The 20,890-nt window shown below is 44.0% G+C and overlaps 2 protein-coding genes across 2 annotated transcripts in view; both read right to left on the bottom strand.

Annotated features, from left to right (window-relative positions):
* The window catches only part of LOC140721733 (NACHT, LRR and PYD domains-containing protein 3-like), a 943,069-nt gene that overhangs the window by 135,513 nt on the left and 786,666 nt on the right, over window positions 1–20,890 (bottom strand). The window lies entirely within an intron of this gene.
* On the bottom strand, window positions 11,668–14,172 carry LOC140721720 (uncharacterized). Its single transcript, XM_073036503.1, has one exon. It carries the CDS (start codon window positions 13,950–13,952, stop codon window positions 12,393–12,395), a length of 1,560 nt encoding a protein of 519 aa, XP_072892604.1. The 5' UTR covers window positions 13,953–14,172; the 3' UTR covers window positions 11,668–12,392.

The following is a 20,890-nucleotide window of genomic DNA, read 5'->3' on the forward strand; positions in this document are numbered from 1 at the left end:
CGAGTTCACACCGGGGAGAGGCCGTTCACCTGCTCCGACTGTGGGAAGGGATTCACTTGGTTATCTCAACTGAAGGTACATCAGAGAGTTCACACTGGGGAAAAGCCGTTCACCTGCTCAGACTGTGGGAAGGGATTCACGGTCATCCGACCTACTGGCACACCAACGAGTTCACACCGGGGAGAGGCCGTTCACCTGCTCCGACTGTGGGAAGGGATTCACTTGGTTATCTCAACTGAAGGTACATCAGAGAGTTCACACTGGGGAAAAGCCGTTCACCTGCTCAGACTGTGGGAAGGGATTCACGGTCATCCGACCTACTGGCACACCAACGAGTTCACACCGGGGACCGGCCGTTCACCTGCTCCGACTGTGGGAAGGGATTCGAATAATCTGCAGGAGTGGATTTTGTTTGTGCTATCCTGTGGAGACCACTTATGTGTTAACCCTTGCCTGGGTATGTGGTGTGGCGATTCACTTGCAGACGAAATCCCTGAAAGCAAACATGAGGTCATCTCAACTACGGGGACACCAGCGAATTCACACTGGGTAGAGTCTGATCACCTGCTCGGACTTTGGGAAGAGATTCTCTCAGCCAAATCAACCAAATGTGCATCATTGAGTTCACAGTGGGGAGAGGCTGTTCACCTACTGTGAATGTGGGAAGCGATTCGCTTATTCATCTAACCTTATGTAACTCTCGCTTCGGCTGGCAGCTTAATATAGGAGGTGATAGCCCCTCCCACCCGGCGAAACTGAAGAAATCTCAATTGGGTGGATGCTGCGTGATGTGTCCACTGTTACAAATCAGTACTGTACCCCGAAATAACAAATGGTACACAATATGTGATTAAACAATTGAGCTTTATAATTCTTACTTTGACTGAGACAAATATGTACAGTGTATCAGTAAAGTTTCCTGTAACATTTGACTTCATTGTGAAGTATTATCTTGCACCTTCTATCTCACTGAGTTTTCCAAGAATCAGTTTCTGTTAGCTAGAACGACAAGAGGTTTAATTGAATGCAGCACCTGGTGGGGTAAGAGTTATAAGCTACGGTCATAGGCTATGGCAGGATAGATTCTAGCATTTTGTTACGAACAGTAACACTTTAGAAACGAACCAGCATGAACAGACTGCACCTGGAGACTGGTTTTAGAAACATAGAAACATAGAAAATAGGTGTAGAAGTAGGCCATTCGGCCCTTCGAGCCTGCAACGCCATTCAGTATGATCATGGCTGATCATCTAACTCAGAACCCTGTACCTGCTTTCTCTCCATACCCCCTGATCCCTTTAACCACAAGGGCCATATCTAACTTCCTCTTAAATATAGCCAATGAACCGGCCTCAACTGTTTCCTGTGGCAGAGATTTCCACAGATTCACCACTCTCTGTGTGAAGAAGTTTTTCCTCATCTCGGTCCTAAAAGGCTTCTCCTTTATCCTTAAACTGTGACCCCTCATTCTGGACTTCCACAACATCGGAAACAATCTTCCTGCATTTAGCCTGTCCATTCCCTTTAGAATTTTATATGTTTCAATAAGATTCCCCCTCAATCTTCTAAATTCTAGTGAGTATAAGCCTAGTCGATCCAGTCTTTCTTTATATGAAAGTCCTGCCATCCCAGTAGACAATCTGGTGAACCTTCTCTGTACTCCCTCTATGGCAAGAATGTCTTTCCTCAGATTAGGGGACCAAAACTGCACACAATATTCTAGGTGCGGTCTCACCAAGGCCTTGTACAACTGCAGTAGAACCTCCCTGCTCCTGTACTCAAATCCTTTTGCTGTGAATGCCAACATACCATTTGCCTTTTTCACTGCCTGCTGTACCTGCATGCCCACATTCAATGACTGGTCTACAATGACACCCAGGTCTCGTTGTACCTCCCCTTTTCCTAATCGGCCACCGTTCAGATAATAATCTGTTTTCCTGTTCTTGCAACCAAAGTGCATAACCTCACATTTATCCACATTCAATTGCATCTGCCATGAATTTGCCCAATCACCTAACCTATCCAAGTCATCCTGCATCCTCTTACCATCCTCCTCACAGCTAACACCGCCGCCCAGCTTCGTGTCATCTGCAAACTTGGAGCTGCTGCATTTAATTTCCTCGTCTAAATCATTAATATATATTGTAAACAACGGGGGTCCCAGCACTGAGCATTGCGGTACCCCACTAGTCCCTGCCTGCAATACTGAAAAGGTCCCGTTTACTCCCACACTTTGCTTCCTGTCTGCCAACCAATTCTCTATCCACATCAATACCATACCCCAATACCGTGTGCTTTAAGTTTGCACACTAATCTCCTTGTGGGACCTTGTCAAAAGCCTTTTGAAAATCTAAATATACCACATCCACTGGCTCTCTCTTATCCACTCTACAAGCTACATCTTTAAAAAAATTCTGTAAGATTCGTCAGACATGATTTTCCTTTCACAAATCCATGCTGACTTTGTCCGATGATTTCACCTCTTTCCAAATGTATTGTTATCACATCTTTGAAAACCGACTCTAGCATTTTCCCCACCACCGACGTCAGACTAACCGGTCTATAATTTCCCGGTCTTTCTCTCCCTCCTTTTTAAAAAGTGGGGTTACATTAGCTACCCTCCAATCCTCAGGAACTAATCCAGAATATAAGGAGTTTTGAAAAATTATCACTACTGCATCCACTAATTCTTGGGTTATTTCCTTAAGCACTCTGGGATGCAGACCATCTGGCCCTGGGGATTTATCTGCCTTTAATCCCTTCAATTTACCTAGTACCACTTCCCTACTAACATGTATTTCCCTCAGTTCCTCCATCTCACTAGACCCTCGGTCCCTTACTATTTCCGGAAGATTATTTATGTCCTCCTTAGTGAAGACAGAACCAAAGTAGGTATTCAATTTGTCTGAAATGTCTTTGTTCCCTATGATCAATTCACCTGTTTCTGACTGTAAAGGACCTACATGTGCTTTGACCAATCTTTTTCTTTTCACATATCGATAAAAGCTTTTACAGTCTGTTTTTATGTTCCCTGCCAGCTTTCTCTCATAATCTTTTGTCGCTTTCCTAATTAAGCTCTTTTTCCTCCTCTGCTGGTCTCTGAATTTCTCCCAGTCCTCAGGTGTGCCGCTTTATTTTTGCTAATTAATATGTTTCTGCTTTGGACTTGATACTACCCCTAATTCCCCTTGTCAGCCACGGGTGCACTACCTTCCCTGGTTTTTCTTTTGCCAAACTGGGATGAATAATTGTTGTAGCACATCCATGCGATCTTTAAATGCTTGCCATTGTATATCCACCGTCAACGCTTTAAGTATCACTTGCCAGTCTATCCTAGCTAATTCACGTCTCATACCTTCAAAGTTACCCTTCTTTAAGTTCAGAACTTTTGTTTCTGAATTAACTATGTCAATCTTCATCTTAACTCTTATTATGGTCACTCTTACCCAAGGGGCCTCGCACGACAAAATTGCTAACTAACCCTTCCTCATTGCTCAATACCCAATCTAGAATGGCCTGCTCTCTAGTTGGTTCCTCGACATGTTAGTTCAGAAAACCATCCCGCATACATTCCAAGAAATCCTCTTCCTCAGCACCCTTACCAATTTGGTTCACCCAATCTATATGTAGATTGAAGTCACCCATTATAACTACTGTTCCTTTATTGCACGCATTTCTAATTTCCTGTTTAATGCCATCTCCAACTTCACTACTACTGTTAGGTGGCCTGTACACAACTCCCACCAGCGTTTTCTGCCCATTAGTGTTATGCAGCTCTACCCATATCGATTCCACCTTGTCCAGGCTCATGTCCTTCCTTTCTATTGCGTTAATTTCCTCTCTAACCAGCAATGCTACCCCACCTCCTTTTCTTTCCTGTCTATCCCTCCTGAATATTGAATACCCCTGGACGTTGACCTCCCATCCTTGGTCACCCTGGAGCCATGTCTCTGTGATCCCAACTATATCGTATTCATTAATAACTATCTGCACATTCAATTCATCCACCTTGTTACGAATGCTCCTCACATTGACACACAAAGCCTTCGGGCTTGTTTTCACAACACTCTTAGCCCTTATACAATTATGTTGAAAAGTGGCTCTTGTTGCTTTTTGTCCTGGATTTGCCTGCCTGCCATTTTTACTTTTCACCTTACTACTTTTTGCTTCTACCCTCATTTTACACCACTCTGTCTCTCTGCACTTGTTCCCATCCCCCTGCCACGTTAGTTTAAATCCTCCTGAACAGCAGTAGCAAACCCTCCCCCTAGGACATTGGTTCTAGACCAGACCCGGTACAGACCATCCTGTTTATACCGGTCCCACCTCCCCCAGAACTGGTTCCAATGCCCCAGAAATTTGAATCCCTCCCCCTTGCACCTTTTCAAGCCACGTATTCATTTGAAATATCCTCCTATTTCTGCTCTGACTAGCACGTCTTTGATGTTAAAAACACTGTCTTCATTAGTATCTACTTACAATATAGTAACTTAAGCAAGATGTATGTATGTGTAAATATAACTCCCAAACTATAGAGCTTGGTGGTGGGTTGGGGGGGGGGGCGGAGCGGGGGAACAAGGCTTAGAGTCTTGAGATGGTAAAGTATGAAAGTGTAGTTCATTCACGGAATAAGGGATGGGAGAGAGATAATTGTAATCCAGGGCAAATGCAGAGAGAAGGCAATTACGTTGAATTCCATAGGGTCCACGGTGGTAAAATGAGATAACAGTCGTCGTAGGTTTTATCCGTCGCCGTTCCAAATCCACATACGAATTATCACCGAAAGTGACTTGTCACAGGGATCAACAACACACATAAAATGCTGGTGGAACACAGCAGGCCAGGCAGCATCTATAGGGAGAAGCGCTGTCGAAGTTTCGGGTCGAGACCCTTCGTCAGGACTAACCTAAAGGGAAAATAGTAAGAGATTTGAAAGTCGTGGGGGGAAGGGGCAATGAGAAATGATAGGCGAAGACCGGAGGAGGTGGGATGAAGGTAAGAGCTGGAAAGGTGATTGGCGAAAGATATGGAGCTGGAGAAGGGAAAGGATCATGGGACGGGAGGCCTCGGGAGTAAGAAAGGAGGCGGGGGCGGAACACCAGAGGGAGATGGAAAACAGGCAAAAAACTAAATATGTCTGGTATGGAGTAAGAAGGGAAAGAGGGGCATTAACGGAAGTTAGAGAAGTCAGTGTTCATGCCATCAGGTTGGAGGCTACCCAGCCGATTATAAGGTGTTCTTCTTCCAACCTGAGTTTGGATTCATTTTGACAATAGAGGAGGCCATGGATAGACAGATCAGGATGGGAATGGGACGTGTAATTAAAATGTCTAACTTCTGTTAATGTCCATCCTCCCCTTCTTACCCCATATCTGACATGTTTAGTTGTTTACCTGTTCTCCATCTACCACCCCCCCCCCCTTTCTTTCTCCGAATCCTCCCGTCCCATGATCCTTTCCGTTCTCCAGCTCTGTATCACTTTCACCAATCACCTTTCCAGCTCTTAGCTCTTCCCGCCTTTCTGAGCTCTCTCTCACTCTCTGTAAAAATCAAAAGTGAGCTGAGAAAGTCAGCGGCTGACGTCATTGTTAGTCCCCACCTCACTCAGGCACTCTCTTAAAGTGACAGTCCACAGCAAACGAAATTGAGAGATACATCACACTTCGCCCCCCCAAAGGAAATTTCTTTTTGATCTAAAAGAGCAAAAATTTTACTGCAAGCTACAGTATGTAAAATAATGCATGTATGGTTATCATGTAACACATTGTAGAATCGTATACAAATACCAGATTGTGCTTCACTATTAAAACTGTAAACTCAGCATATGGAAAGACAATCGGCAATGATATTGTCCGTGCTTTTCATATGCATTATCACAATGCCATATTCTTGCAAAATCAGACTCTAGTTTAACATTCATCTGGTTTTGCCCTTTACCTGAATCAAAAACACCAACAGATTATGATCAGTATAAACTACAAGAGGTTCCTTCTCAGACAAACATCGACATCAAAATGCCACAAAGCCAAGATGAGTGACAACAACTCTTTCTCCAAGAACCATAGAACATTACAGCACAGAAACAGGCCTTTTGGCCCTTCTTGGCTGTGCCGAACCATCTTTCTGCCTAGCCCCACTGACCTGCACCTGGGCCATATCCCTCCAAGCCCCTCTCATCCATATATCTGTCCAAGTTTTTCTTAAATGTCAAAAGTGAGCCCGCTAAGGTGGAATAATTTCTTTGATGCTCATTGAATTTTCTCGAAAAGTAAGCTACAGGATGTTCAACATCATGATCATCTTTCTGTAATAACACTGCCCCGGCAGCTTCATCACTGGCATCCAGAGCTATAGAAAATGGCTTTGTAAAGTCAGGTGCCCTAAGCACAGGTTAATGACATAAAAATGGCTTTCAATCAATCAAATGCCTCCTGACAAGGCTCGGTACAAACAAACTTTTGACCCTTATTCAGGAGATTAGTCAGAGGAAGAGCGATATCAGTAAAGTTCTTGCTGAACTTCATCCAACCATTCCCAGAAACCTTCTAAGAGCTTTCTTACCAGTCGGAATAGGAACTTCAGAAATTGCCTGGACTTTTGCCTGAACAGGAGCCAACTTGCTTTGACCTACAACATAGCCAAGATAAGTCACAGTGACATGGCAAAATTCACACTCAGCTAAATGTAAGGCTGGCCTGGGAAAGCCTGTCAAACAGCTTCTCTACTGCAGAGATATGCACTTCCCAAGTGTCACTCCCTGTGACTAAGTCATCAATATAGGCATCTATGTGTTCTAACCCTCGAATTACAAAATCAGTCGTTCTCTGGCATGATCCTGGACCATTTTCACATTCCAAACGGCAAAACATTGTATTCATACAGCCCAGAAGGTGTCACAAACGCAGAAATTTCTCCACATCTATCCATCAATGGAACACACCAATACCCTTTCAACAGATCAATCTTTGTTGGAAATTTAGCTTTTCCAACCTTATCGATGCAATCATCTATCCTAGGGATAGGATAGGCATCTGTTTTTGTTACTGCATTTACCTTCCTATAACGGTGCAAAATCTAACGCTGCCATCAGGTTAAGGCACAATAACGGTGGGTGAGCTCCAATCTGATGCTGAAGGACTAATAATACCATTTTCCAGCATATTCTCAATTTTTTGCTCAGCCAATTTACACTTTTCTACTTTCATACGACATGGGTGTTGTTTAGTAGGTTTGGCTTGACCAATATCCACATCATGTACTACGACCGTGGTTTCCTTGGGAACATCAGGGAATAAATCTTTAAACTTCAGAATTAATTCCTTCAGCTGTTGTTGTTGCTTTGGCTGCAGATGAGACAACTTGTTATCAATGTTTTCTGGAACAATCGAGTTCATTAACCTAACTGGGACCATGTTTGGCTTGTGAAAAATCTCAGACGAGTCAATTGTTTCATTCTCAGGTTTATCAGATTCATATATTTTGACAACAACACTCACAAATGGTGCCTGTTCATCAAAATAAGGCTTTATCATATTTATGTGTACAACCTGTGTTAGTTTACGTCAGTCGGGCGTTTTAATAACATAATTCACATCATTAATTAGAGAGCCTATTTCATACGGTCCATTGAATTTCACCTGGAGTGGATTCGTCAATATTGGAGATAAGATAAGATAAGATAAGATATCCCCCACCTGGTATTTTCTTTCGCAAGCCCGCTTATCAAACCAACACTTCATTTTGTTTTGAGAAATCTTTAAGTTTTGTCTCACTCGACTACACGCTTGGTGTCATTTATTTTTGAACTTCAAAACATAGTCTAACAAGTTAACATGTACATCCCCATCAATCCACTGTTCCTTTAACAAGGTCAAAGGTCTCCTCAGTCTACAACCAAATACAAGTTCAAATGGACTAAATTCCAGTGATCCTGTACTGACTCTCTTACTGAGAACAAAAGCAAATATATTCCTTCATCACAGTCTTTCCATTTTCAACACAGTATGTCTTAATCATTGTTTTGAGTGTAGAATGAAAACTTTCTACAGCCCTTGTGATTCCAGATGGTACGCAGATGATGTTATTTGTTCAGCTCCTAGTTAATAAACTACCTACTGAAATAATCCAGGTGTAAAATTACTTTCCTGATCAGACTGGATTTCTTTAGGCAATCCAGAAAAAGTGAAAAAAAAACAACTTGGTAAGTACTTTCGCTACAGTTTTAACTTTAATATTTCTGAGAGGTATTGCCTCCGGGAATCTGAATGCAGTATACATAATACTTTGTAGTTACTGATGCCCAGGTATAGGCTTCGGCAATGGGCCAACACAATCCACTATAACTTTAGAAAAGGGTTCACCGAATGCAGGTATAGACGACAGTGGGGCCACTGGGGTGACCTGGTGGGGTTTACCCACAACTGGAAAAGTGTGACAGGTTTGCAAAAGGTCACATCTTTCCTCAAATTAGGCCAGTAAAATTATTTCATAAACCTGTTTACAGTTATATTCACTCCAAAATGGCCACCGAAGGGCATACTGTGGGCCAAATTTAAAATATCAGCCCTATAAACTTTAGGAACTAGAACCTGGTGAACTATTGCCCATTCCTCACTCGCTGGTATAGGAGGTGGCCTCTACCTCCTCATTAACACTCCATCATGAGATAATACCCTACTGCCACTTTCTTAATCTCATCATCTGAGAGACCTGTTTCTGTTAAAGCTTCAGTCTCAGGGTCTCGGTTCTGTTCTGCTATAAACTCCTTCCTAGACAGGGATAAATCTTTTTCTCATCAGACTTACTACCTGAATCCTGTTGAAACAATGAAGGCAGAAAAGTCATCATAACCTGAATCCCGATTTTGGCCATCATGGGTATCAGAATCATGCTGCATAGATCCGTCTGCGTCGGCAGACTTTTTAGCCATACTTTGAGTTACTGGGCAGGAAGGATAAATTTTAAAATCCATCTGTGGGTCGTCAGTGGTTGGCTTAGTTGTCAACAGCACTGCAGGAACAACTTTACCATCTGCCAGGACATTCCCTAATAGCAAAGTAACATCTTCCACCGGTAAACGGGAGCATAATCTGATCTCAACAGATCCCGAAAACAACCCTGACTGTAAAGTTACCTTGTAGAACGGCACAGAAACCACACCGCGCCCAAAGCCTTTAATAAGATTTACCTCACCAGTTTCAGTCTCGTCACCAAACTTTAGAACGCTGTTTAATATAAGTGACTGAGAAGCCCGTGTATCTCAAACAATTTTCAGTGGTACCGGGGTTGAACCTTCCTTTAACAGCACAATCCCATTTAACATAAAATGATCGTATCTCTTCTTAACTGGGTCAGACCCCTCAGTCCCTATCTGAGCCTCAACAGAATGTTCAGAACCCTGTGAGTTTACTGGTGCTTCAACAGACTGAACACAGGCATTCGGGACTGCCTCCTTTTCCTTTTTCCTTATCTGAGCCTCAAACAGAATGTTCAGAACCCTGTGGGTTTACAGGTGCTTCAACAGACTGATCACAGGCATTCGGGACTGCCTCATTTTCCTTTCCCCTATCTGAGCCTCAAACAGAATGTTCAGAACCCTGTGGGTTTACTGGTGCTTCAACAGACTGATCACAGGCATTCGGGACTGCCTCCTTTTCCTTTCCCCTATCTGAGCCTCAAACAGAATGTTCAGAACCCTGTGGGTTTACTGGTGCTTCAACAGACTGATCACAGGCATTCGGGACTGCCTCCTTTTCCTTTTTCCTATCTGAACCTCAAACAGAATGTTCAGAACCCTGTGGGTTTACTGGTGCTTCAACAGACTGATCACAGGCATTCGGGACTGCCTCCTTTTCCTTTCCCCTATCTGAGCCTCAAACAGAATGTTCAGAACCCTGTGGGTTGACAGGTGCTTCAACAGACTGATCACAGGCATTCGGGACTGCCTCCTTTTCCTTTTTCCTATCAGAACCTCAAACAGAATGTTCAGAGCCCTGTGGGTTTACTGGTGCTTCAACAGACTGATCACAGGCATTCGGGACTGACTCCTTTTCCTTTTTCTTATTCAGGATGGAACAATTAGCCATCATATGACCAGCTTTCTTACAATTGTAACAAATATGACCAGAAAATTTCTCCTTCAACTGCTTCCCTTCATCCTTACTCTTGTCACTAGTCCCAGCTGTAATTTCTGGTTTACCCTGGTGATCCCTGGCACTCTTTTGGAAGCTCTTATTCTGGGTAAACTTAACCTTGTGAGTTAAAGCAAACTCATCTGCTAATCTAGCAGACTCCTGCAAAGTGGCAGCATCCTTTTCATCTAAATACGTCTTTATGTCACCAGGAGCACACCTTTTGAATTCTTCAATTAAAACTAACTCTTTCAAGCTATTAAAATCATCATATATTTATCATCACCATATATATATCATCATATATGTGCACCAGCGATCAAAACACACAGACTTCTCATAAGCAAATTACATATGTCCGGTTCACAGATTTCCTCAAATTTCCGAACTTTTGCCTGTATGATTCTGGGACCAACTCGTAAGCTTTGAGCACAGCCTGTTTCACTATGTCATAATCATCTGCTTCATCAACTGACAAAACAGAATAGGCTTGCTAAGCCTCCCCCTTAATCACACTTTGTAAGAGAATAGACCAACCCTCTTTTGGCCACTTTAAATTCTAAGCAACCGTCTCAAAATGCTGGAAGTATTTATCAACCTCTGTCTCATCAAATGGAGGTACCAATTTAATTTCCTGACTGGCGTCAAACTTATCACCAGAGTCTAACGCTAGACCCCTTTGCTGCAGCCACTCTATCTTTGCCAGCTCGAACAGCCTCTGTCCTTCTGCTTCCTCCCTCTGTTTTTCTGCCTCACTAGCCTCAAACTGCCTCTGCCTTTCCACAGCCTCCATCTTTAATTTTTCTCACTCGTACTGGAGCTCAAGCTCACTAGGTTTACTTTCAGGAAACACCTCCAACTCCTCCACTTTAAACACACCCTCAGATATATAATGTTCAGCTGTTATCCTCTGCAACTGTGTCATCCTCTTGTCGATTTCAATATAGCAAGTTTTAACCTTCTAGCAAGACTCAACAACTCAATCTGTCTGGCATCCTCTAATGCCTCAGAGGTTGCCACTTCCAAACAATAATCAGCATCCACTGCTGATTTTCCACACACAAATCAATCAAAAGGGACTTCCCCAATGAAATCGATAATTAATGACTACGCCCCCATAGCTGTTCATATCCCGGATGCAGGCCCCAATTTTGTTATGAATCGTAAAGCTTTAGAAACGAATCAGCACCAATAGACTACACCTGGCACAACACACACAAAATGTTGGTGGAACACAGCAGGCCAGGCAGCATCTATAAGGAGAAGCACGGTCGACGTTTCAGGCCGAGACCCTTCGTCAGGACTGCCTGAGACTGCCTGACGAAGGGTCTCGGCCTGAAACGTCGACAGTGCTTCTCCTTATAGATGCTGCCTGGTCTGCTGTGTTCCACCAGCATTTTGTGTGTGTTTGAATTTCCAGCATCTGCACATTTCCTCGTGGAGTCTACACCTGGAGTCTGCTATTGATGTTAAAACTATCTTTATTAGAATCTACTTATAATATAGTAATTTAAGCAAGATAAACAAAAGTTAACAGTGTTCTGTGTATATATGTGTGTAAATATAAATCCAAAACTATTGAGCTCGGGGGAAACAACGTCTGGAGTCTTGAGATGGTAAATTATGAAAGTTCAGTTCAACCACAGAATAGGTGATGAGAGAGATATTTGTAATCCAGGGTAAATGTCAAGGGAAGGTAATTATGTCAAATTTCACATGTTCCATGGTGGTAAAACAAGAGAACAGTCACTGTAGATTTTATCTGTCATCCTTCCAAATCCACATACTAATTATCACTCAAAGTGACTTGTCACAAGGGGTATCGTCTTCAATTGAATTACCACACCACACCCAGGCAAGGGTTAACACATCAGTGGTCTTCATAGGATACCCCAAATCAGATCCACTCCTATCGATTAAACGAGGTGACAACCACACATTCGATGTACGCTGAATCGATAATTAACCCACACTTGTGGGCATAGGAAAATTCCAAACAGTGACCCTTGGCACCTATTTCCCTTGTTTTGATCCTTCCATTTTTTCTCATTCATCTCCGTCTGACTCTGAGTGTCTGTGTCCTCAGTTAAAACTAAACAAGCTGGGAGTGATGAAAAAAAGCTGCAAGTCAGACTGATTCACCTTCTTAATCTCTGTCTCTCTCTTAAAATGACAGTCCACAGCAAACAAAACCTAGGGATTCATAACAACTGACTGGTGTGCCAGTAGTTGGGATGACTGAGTGAATCCTTTCCCGCATTCTCAGCAGGTAAATGGCTCCTCTCCAGTGTGAACTCGCTGATGTCTCAGTAGTGTGGAAGAGCGAGTGAATCTTTTCCCACATTCTGAGCAGATGAATGGCCTCTCTCCAGTGTGAACTCGCTGATGACTCAGTAGTTGGCATGACTCAGTGAATCTCTTCCCACATTCTGAGCAGATGAAAGGCTTCTCCCCAGTGTGAACTCGCTGGTGTCTCTGTAGGGTGGATGAATGAGTGAATCTCTCCCCACAGACTGAGCAGGTGAACGGCCTCTCCCCAGTGTGAACTCGCTTATGACTCTGTAGTTGGGATGACTGAGTAAATCTCTTCCCACATACTGAACAGGTGAACGGCTTCTCCCCAGTGTGAACTCGCTGATGACTCTGTAGATGGGATGACTCAGTGAATCCCTTTCCACAGACTGAGCAGGTGAATGGCTTCTCCCCAGTGTGAACTCGCTGATGACTCTGTAGGTGGGATGACTGAGTGAATCCCTTCCCACATTCTGAGCAGATGAACGGCTTCTCCCCAGTGTGAACTCGCTGATGTCTCTGTAGGTGGGATAACCGAGTGAATCCTTTCCCACAGTCTGAACAGATGAATGGCCTCTCCCCAGTGTGAACTCGCTGATGACTCTGTAGTTGGGATGACTGAGTAAATCTCTTCCCACATTCTGAACAGGTGAACGGCTTCTCCCCAGTGTGAACTCGCTGATGACTCTGTAGATGGGATGACTCAGTGAATCCCTTCCCACAGACTGAGCAGGTGAATGGCTTCTCCCCAGTGTGAACTCGCTGATGACTCTGTAGGTGGGATGACTGAGTGAATCCCTTCCCACATTCTGAGCAGATGAACGGCTTCTTCCCAGTGTGAACTCGCTGATGTCTCTGTAGGGTGGATAACCGAGTGAATCCTTTCCCACAGTCTGAGCAGATGAATGGCCTCTCCCCAGTGTGAACTCGCAGATGACACTGTACTTGGGATAACTGAGTAAATCCCTTCCCACATTCTGAACAGGTGAACGGCTTCTCCCCAGTGTGAACTCGCTGATGACTCTGTAGGGTGGATGAATCAATAAATCCTTTCCCACATTCTGAGCAGGTGAACGGCTTCTCCCCAGTGTGAACTCGCTGATGTGTCAGTAGGCTGGATAACTGACTGAATTCTTTCCCACATTCTGAACAGGTGAACGGCTTCTCCCCAGTGTGAACTCGCTGATGTCTCAGTAGGCTGGATAAGTCACTGAATCCTTTCCCACATTCTGAGCAGGTGAAAGGCTTCTCCCCAGTGTGAACTCGCTGATGTACCAGTAGGTTGGATGACTGAGTGAATCCCTTCCCACAGACTGAGCAGGTGAACGGCCTCTCCCCAGTGTGAACTCGCTGATGTCTCTGTAGGGTAGATGACAGAGTGAATCCCTTCCCACAGACTGAGCAGGTGAACGGCCTCTCCCCAGTGTGAACTCTCTGGTGTCTCTGTAGTTGGGATAAATGAGTGAATCCCTTCCCACAGACTGAACAGGTGAATGGGTTCTCCCCAGTGTGAACTCGCTGGTGAGCCATTAGGTCAAATGACTGAGTGAATCCTTTCTCAGAAATTCAACAGATGACCAGCCTCTGCCCGGTGTGGTGTGAACTGACTGGTGTGTCCACAGGTGAGAAGACCGACTGAACCCCTTCTCACACACAGAACAGATGAATGGCCTTGCCCAGTGTGAACTTGCTGATGTACCTTCAATTGTGATAACCGAGTGAATCCATTCCCACTGTCTGAGCAGGTGAACAGCCTTTCTCCTGTGTAAAATGACAGGCTTGCTATTTGGTCAAATGACCAATTGAATCCCTCTCCACAGTCTGAGCAGGAAGTATGGTCGATTGAATCTCTTGCTCCACTTCCTAAATATCCAGACAGAGACAGCAAAACTGGCGTGCCATGTTTGAGATTCCCGGCGACAAATTCCTTCTCATTTTTATCCTGTGAAAAGATTTACAAAATCCATCAATGGGTTTAGGACAACATTTCAGATGAAATTACTTTAGTTGCCAAGGTTTGATCTGGTATCACACTGTTACAGTGAGGTTCAACGAAAGTTGGACAGAGAAATCATCTTCTGACTGGGCAGAGTGCTGGTATCTGGAATGACCATCAATTCTCTGATGCTCTTCCTGTCTCTATAAGAATGGGGCATTTCTGTCATCTCCAATCTGTGCCTTGGCTCAGTTTGACTCTCTCCATTGGTATTATTCTCTGTTCCTGCTGAGCAGCATGGGTTCCTGGCCCCACAGTAACTGAAACACTCTCACACAAATAGTCTTTGTGGATGTGCATCTAGGATTTTCTTTTATGTATTATTAACTGAAAGTGCTACAGTTTTAACACCATATAAAAAAATTCCTGCTGAGATGAATGGTTGGTCCGCACAGCTGTTAAAAGGGGTTAGAGTGAATTTTTGTAATATTTCAGGTTCTTGTAGAAAAGTACAACACAAAAACAGGCCCTTTGGACCACCTAGTCTTGTGCTGAACTATTTAAACTGCCACTCCCACACCCCTACAATCGAGGTACCTCCACGAACCTCTTAAATGTTGAAATCGAGCTCGCATGCACCACTCGGGATGGCTGCTCATTCCAAACCTAGATGACCATCTGTGTGAAGAAGTTTCCACTCATGTTCCCCTTAACATTTCACCTTTCACCCTTAACCCCTGGCCACTGGTTGAAGTCCCACCCCCATCTCAGTGGAGAAAGCCAGCTTGCAATCAAATCTCACCTCAATCTTCTACATTCCAATGAATAAAGTCCTGACCTGTTCAATCTTTCCTCATAACCCAAGTCCTCCGAACTTGGCAACATCCTTGTGAATTTTCTCTGAAATCTCTGAATCTCTTTTAAAGCTTTCCTGTAGGTAGGTGACCAAAGCATCACACAATACTCCAAATTAGGCCTCTTTTACAAGTCAACATAATATCCATCTATTGTCAGTATTTGGTTCATGAAAGCCAATGGGCTAAAATCTTTTTTTCCGTCACTATCTAACTGTGATACCACTTTCAGTGAATTAAGGACTTGTATTCCCAGGTCCCTTTCTTCTAAAACACTCCTCCGTGCCCGACCAGTCACTGTGAAAGACCTCCCTTGGTAGGTCATACCAAGTGCAACACCTCACACTTGTCTGCATTAAATTCCATTTTCCATTTCTAAAACCATTTTTCCCAGGGGCTCCAGGTCACACTGCAAGCCATGATAGTCTTCCTCGCTGTTCACTACACCTACCAGTCTTGGTGGTCATAAATCTGCTAATCCAGTTAACCACACTATCATCCAGATTACTGATATAGATGACAAACCACAACAGATCCAGCACTGATCCTTGTGGCACACCACTAGACACAGGCCCCCAGTCAGAGAGGCAACCATCTGCTACCACACTCTGGCTTCTCTCAAAGACAGTGTCTCATCCAATTTACTATCTCATCTTGAATGCTGAGTGACTGTACCTTCTTGACCAACCTCCCATATGAGACTTTGTCAAGTGCCTTGCTAAAGTCCATGTAGACAACATCCACTGCCTTGCCTTCATCCACTTCCCTGATAACTTCCTCGAGAGACTCTATAAGATTGGTTAGACATGACCTACCATGCACAAAGCCATGCTGTCTATCTTTAATCAGTCCACATCGATCCAAATACTTATATTTCCGGTTCCTGCACATACGTTCCAGTAACTTTCCCACTATTCACTACTAGTTGCCACTCCGTGGGTTTGGAGATTTCCCTTGAATTTCATAAAATCATAGAAATCTATAGCACATTAGATAGATGGATAGATAGATAGATACTTTATTCATCCCCATGGGGAAATTCAACCTTTTTTCCAATGTCCCATACACTTGTTGTAGCAAAAACTAATTACATACAATACTTAACTCAGTAAAAATATGATATGCATCTAAATCACTATCTCAAAAAGCATTAATAATAGCTTAAAAAAAAGTTCTTAAGTCCTGGCGGTTGAATTGTAAAGCCTAATGGCATTGGGGAGTAATGACCTCTTCATCCTGTCTGAGGAGCATTGCATCGATAGTAACCTGTCGCTGAAACTGCTTCTCTGTCTCTGGATGGTGCTATGTAGAGGATGTTCAGGGTTTTCCATAATTGACCGTAGCCTACTCAGCGCCCTTCGCTCAGCTACCGATGTTAAACTTTCCAGTACTTTGCCCACGACAGAGCCCGCCTTCCTTACCAGCTTATTAAGACGTGAGGCGTCCCTCTTCTTAATGCTTCCTCCCCAACACGCCACCACAAAGAAGAGGGCGCTCTCCACAACTGACCTATAGAACATCTTCAGCATCTCACTGCAGACATTGAATGACGCCAACCTTCTAAGGAAGTAGTCGACTCTGTGCCTTCCTGCACAAGGCATCTATGTTGGCAGTCCAGTCTAGCTTCTCATCTAACTGTACTCCCAGATACTTGTATCCCAGATACCAGATACAGACCCTTTGGCCCACAGTGCTGTGCTGACTATGTAACTTACTCTAGAAACTGCCTGGAGTTTCCCTAGCGCATAGCCCTCTATTTTTCTGAGCTCCATGTAACTATCTAAGAGAGCGTTAAAAGTCCCTGTTGTATCCGCCTCGACAACCGCTGCTGGCAGTGCATTCGACACATCCAACACTCTCTGTGTAAAAAACCTACCCCTGACATCCCCTCGGCATATATTTCCAAGCACCTTAAAACTATGCCCCCTCCTGTTAGCCATTTTAACGCTGGGAAAAAATCCTCTGGCTATCCACACACTCAATACCCCTCATCATCTTATACACCTAAAAAAGGCTCTAAACATAAACAAGGAAATTATACATTGCTTTGAGGATTTGTTGGAAGTAAACAAAATTATGAGGGTATAGATAGGGTAAATGCAAGCAGCTTTTTCCACTGAGGTTGGGTGGGATGACAACCAGAGGTCATGGGTATGTGGGGAAGGTGAAAATTTAATGGGAACATTTGGAAAAGTTCTTTGCTGAAATGGTCGTGAGAGTGTAGAATGAGATGTCAGCACTAGTGGTGAATATGAGCTCGATTTCACCATTAAGAGACGTTTGACAGGTACCTGGATGGTAGGGGTATGGAGGGTGATGATCCCGGTGCAGGTAGTTGCTTTAGAGAGCTTAAATGTTTTTGGGGCATTGACTAAATGGGCCAAATACCCTGTTTCTCCACTGAACTTCTCCATGTTTCTGTGACAGAGAAGCTGGCCAAACTTGTTTGGAAGGGAAAAGGTAGGAGTGACAACAGAGCAGCAATGGCTGGAGTTTCTGGGAGCAATTCGAGAGCTGAGTGATCGATACATCCCAAAGACGTGGAAGCATTGGAAAGGCAGCAGGGCACAACCGTGGGTTAAATGAGAATCCAAAACCAACATAAAAGCCGAGGAGAGGGCAAACAAAAGAGCAAAAGACCATTCGGAAGCTTTTAGAATCCAACAGAAGACAACTAAAGGAAAGTCAGATGAGTTCAGGAGTGGAATTATGAAATGGTTGTCATTAATGAGTTTTGGTTGCACCCAACAGTCTCAGGCATTTAGAGGAACGAGATATCCAGGGCCTCAATATCTCTTGAAAACCAAGATTCCCTGCACTAGTTACCATTCAAAGTTTATTTTGTCAGGCACGTACAAACTCTACACCCTTAAAATTTCACTTCTGAAGAACTCCCACTTACCAATACTCCTTTGCTAAAAAACTTCCTGTCCCAATTAATGCTTGTCAAATCCTTGCAAATATCATAAAAATTGGCCTTTCTCCAATTTAGAATCTCAAGAGAGGTCCAGGCCTCTGTTTTTCTGTATTTACTTGGAATCTCATGATCAGTAGATACAAAGTGTTCCCATACACAAATTTCTGTCACTAGCCCTAGATCACTTCCCAATAGCTTATTGCACACTTCTACATCGGGAATTTTACGTACTGATTAAGGTAGATTTGATAAGCTCTACCCCATCTAGTCCTTTTACAGCCTAGGAGTCCAGTCAATAAATGGAAAGTTAAAATCACTCACTTTATCAACCTTTGTTTCTTGGCATAGTCCGCAATCTCTCTACAGATTTGTTCCTTGAAATCCCTCAGACTGTTGGGCGCAAGCAAGTCCAAGTAATGGCTACAATATCATAATTTCATGCCCTGAGGTCTGAACGACATCTGTTTGGTGTCAAAAAAACAACCTTGCCCTCAATGTCACTGAAACAAAGGAGCTGGCTGCAGACTACAGGAGAAATGGAGACAGGCTGACCCAGGATCTGGGGTTGAGAGGGTGAACAGCTTCAAGTTCCCTGGCATACACAACACCGAGGATCTCACCTGGTCTGTACATACTGGCGGTGTGGTGAAAAAGGCACAACAGCACCACTTTCACCGCAGGCGGTTCAGGAAGTTTGGGATGGGGCCCCAAATACTAACAACTTTCTACAGGGGCACAATTGAGAGCATCCTGACTGGCTGCATCACTGTCTGGTATGGGTGCTGTACTTCCGTCAATCGCAGGACTCTGCAGAGAGTGGTGTGGACAGCCCAGCACATATGTAGATGTGAACTTCTCACTATTCAGGACATTGACAAAAACAGGTGTGTAAAAAGGGCCACTGTGTAAAAAGGATCATTGGGGACCAGAGTCACCCCAACCACAAACTGTTCCAGCTGCTACCATCTGGGAAACGGTACCACAGCCTGAAAGCCCAGACCAACAGGCCCAGGGACAGCTTCTTCCACCAGGCCCTCTGATAGATTAATTTATGCTGATACAATTGTACTTTTATTTATCCTGACTGTCCTGTTGTACATACTATTTATTATAAACTATAATAAAGTTCACATTGCACATTTAGACAGAGACGTAACATAAAGATTTCTACAACTCGTGTATATGAAGGATGTATGTAATAAAGTCAATTCAATTCAATTCACTCTGTCCATATCTGTTCTGTCACTCTGGCTCCAATCCTCCCTGCAACTTTAGTTTAACCACCCACCCCACAGGGGAGCACAGGCAAACCTTGCCACTAGGATATTAGTCCCCTTCTAGTTCTGTTCCCCTAACTAACAAATCCCCTATCACCCCCTTTGACTTTCCTCTGCCAGGTAATCCCCCCCAACAGTTTCTAAAGTCGTCCACCTGTTGTTGTATGAGATGGCAACAAGAGTACTCTGCGCTGGCTATTTAACTTCATTCTCCTTCCTGACTCTCACCCAGTTTCCTGTGTCCTGCACCTTGGGTGTAACTCACCTCTCTGCACGTCATACCTATCACACCCTCTGACACTTGGATGATGCGGAATTCATCCATTTCCAGCTCCAACTCCTTAAAGTACAGCTGGATATACACCTTCTACGTGAGGGCATCAGGAACACTGGAGGTCTCCCCACCTTCCCACCAATGTCCCCTCTAATTTGTAATGACCGGTGTGTGCAAAAATCTTGTGCTGTACAATTTTTACCCAGTGACAACATGTGCAAACTGAATTTTATAAAGAGAGGTATTCATTTCAACAGCGAGCAAATCACTGTCAGTAAGAACGTTAATCTCCTCTGGGCTTGATTGAGTTCATCTGCATTCTCATACAACCTATGTAACAGGTTAATGAAGGATTTACTCGCCACAGCTTTGGCAAACCACCTATTTGTGATCTTCTTCCTAAATGATGCTTTAAATTTCAGATTTCCAAATATCACTCCACTTCTTCCCACTTGAAAATTCTCCAGCAACTCTTGCATCACCACAATACATCTGAGGCCACAAACCAGGCACGCCCGGGATACTCTTCAGTTTGCGTATAAGGAGAAGGTGGGAGTTGAGGATGCTATCACGTATTTGCTGCACAAATCACTCTCTCACCTAGATGGGTCAGTGGTGCTGTGAGGATTACATTCCTTGACTTCTCTAGTGCCTTTAACACCATCCAGCCCAAGATCTTAAGGCACAAACTAACGGAGATGGGAGTAGACGCTCACATGGTGGATTGGATAGTGGACTACTTGACAGATAGACCTCAGTATGTGCGGTTGGGAGACTGTAGGTCTGACACGGTGGTCAGCAGCACAGGAGCGCCGCAGGGAACCGTACTCTCTCCGGTCCTGTTCACCCTGTACACATCTGACTTCCAATATAACTCGGAGTCCTGCCATGTGCAGAAGTTCGCTGATGACACGGCCATAGTGGGTGTGTGTCAGGAATGGACAGGAGGAGGAGTATAGGAAACTGATACAGGACTTTGTGATATGGTGCAACTCAAACTACCTGCGTCTCAATATCACCAAGACCAAGGAGATGGTGGTGGACTTTAGGAGATCTAGGCCTCATATGGAGCCAGTGATCATTAATGGAGAATGTGTGGAGCAGGTTAAGACCTACAAGTATCTGGGAGTACAGTTAGACGAGAAGCTTGACTGGACTGCCAACACAGATGCCTTGTGCAGGAAGGCACAGAGTCGAATGTACTTCCTAA

This window comes from Hemitrygon akajei, unplaced genomic scaffold (genome assembly GCF_048418815.1).
Source record: "Hemitrygon akajei unplaced genomic scaffold, sHemAka1.3 Scf000060, whole genome shotgun sequence".
NCBI lineage: Eukaryota > Metazoa > Chordata > Chondrichthyes > Myliobatiformes > Dasyatidae > Hemitrygon > Hemitrygon akajei.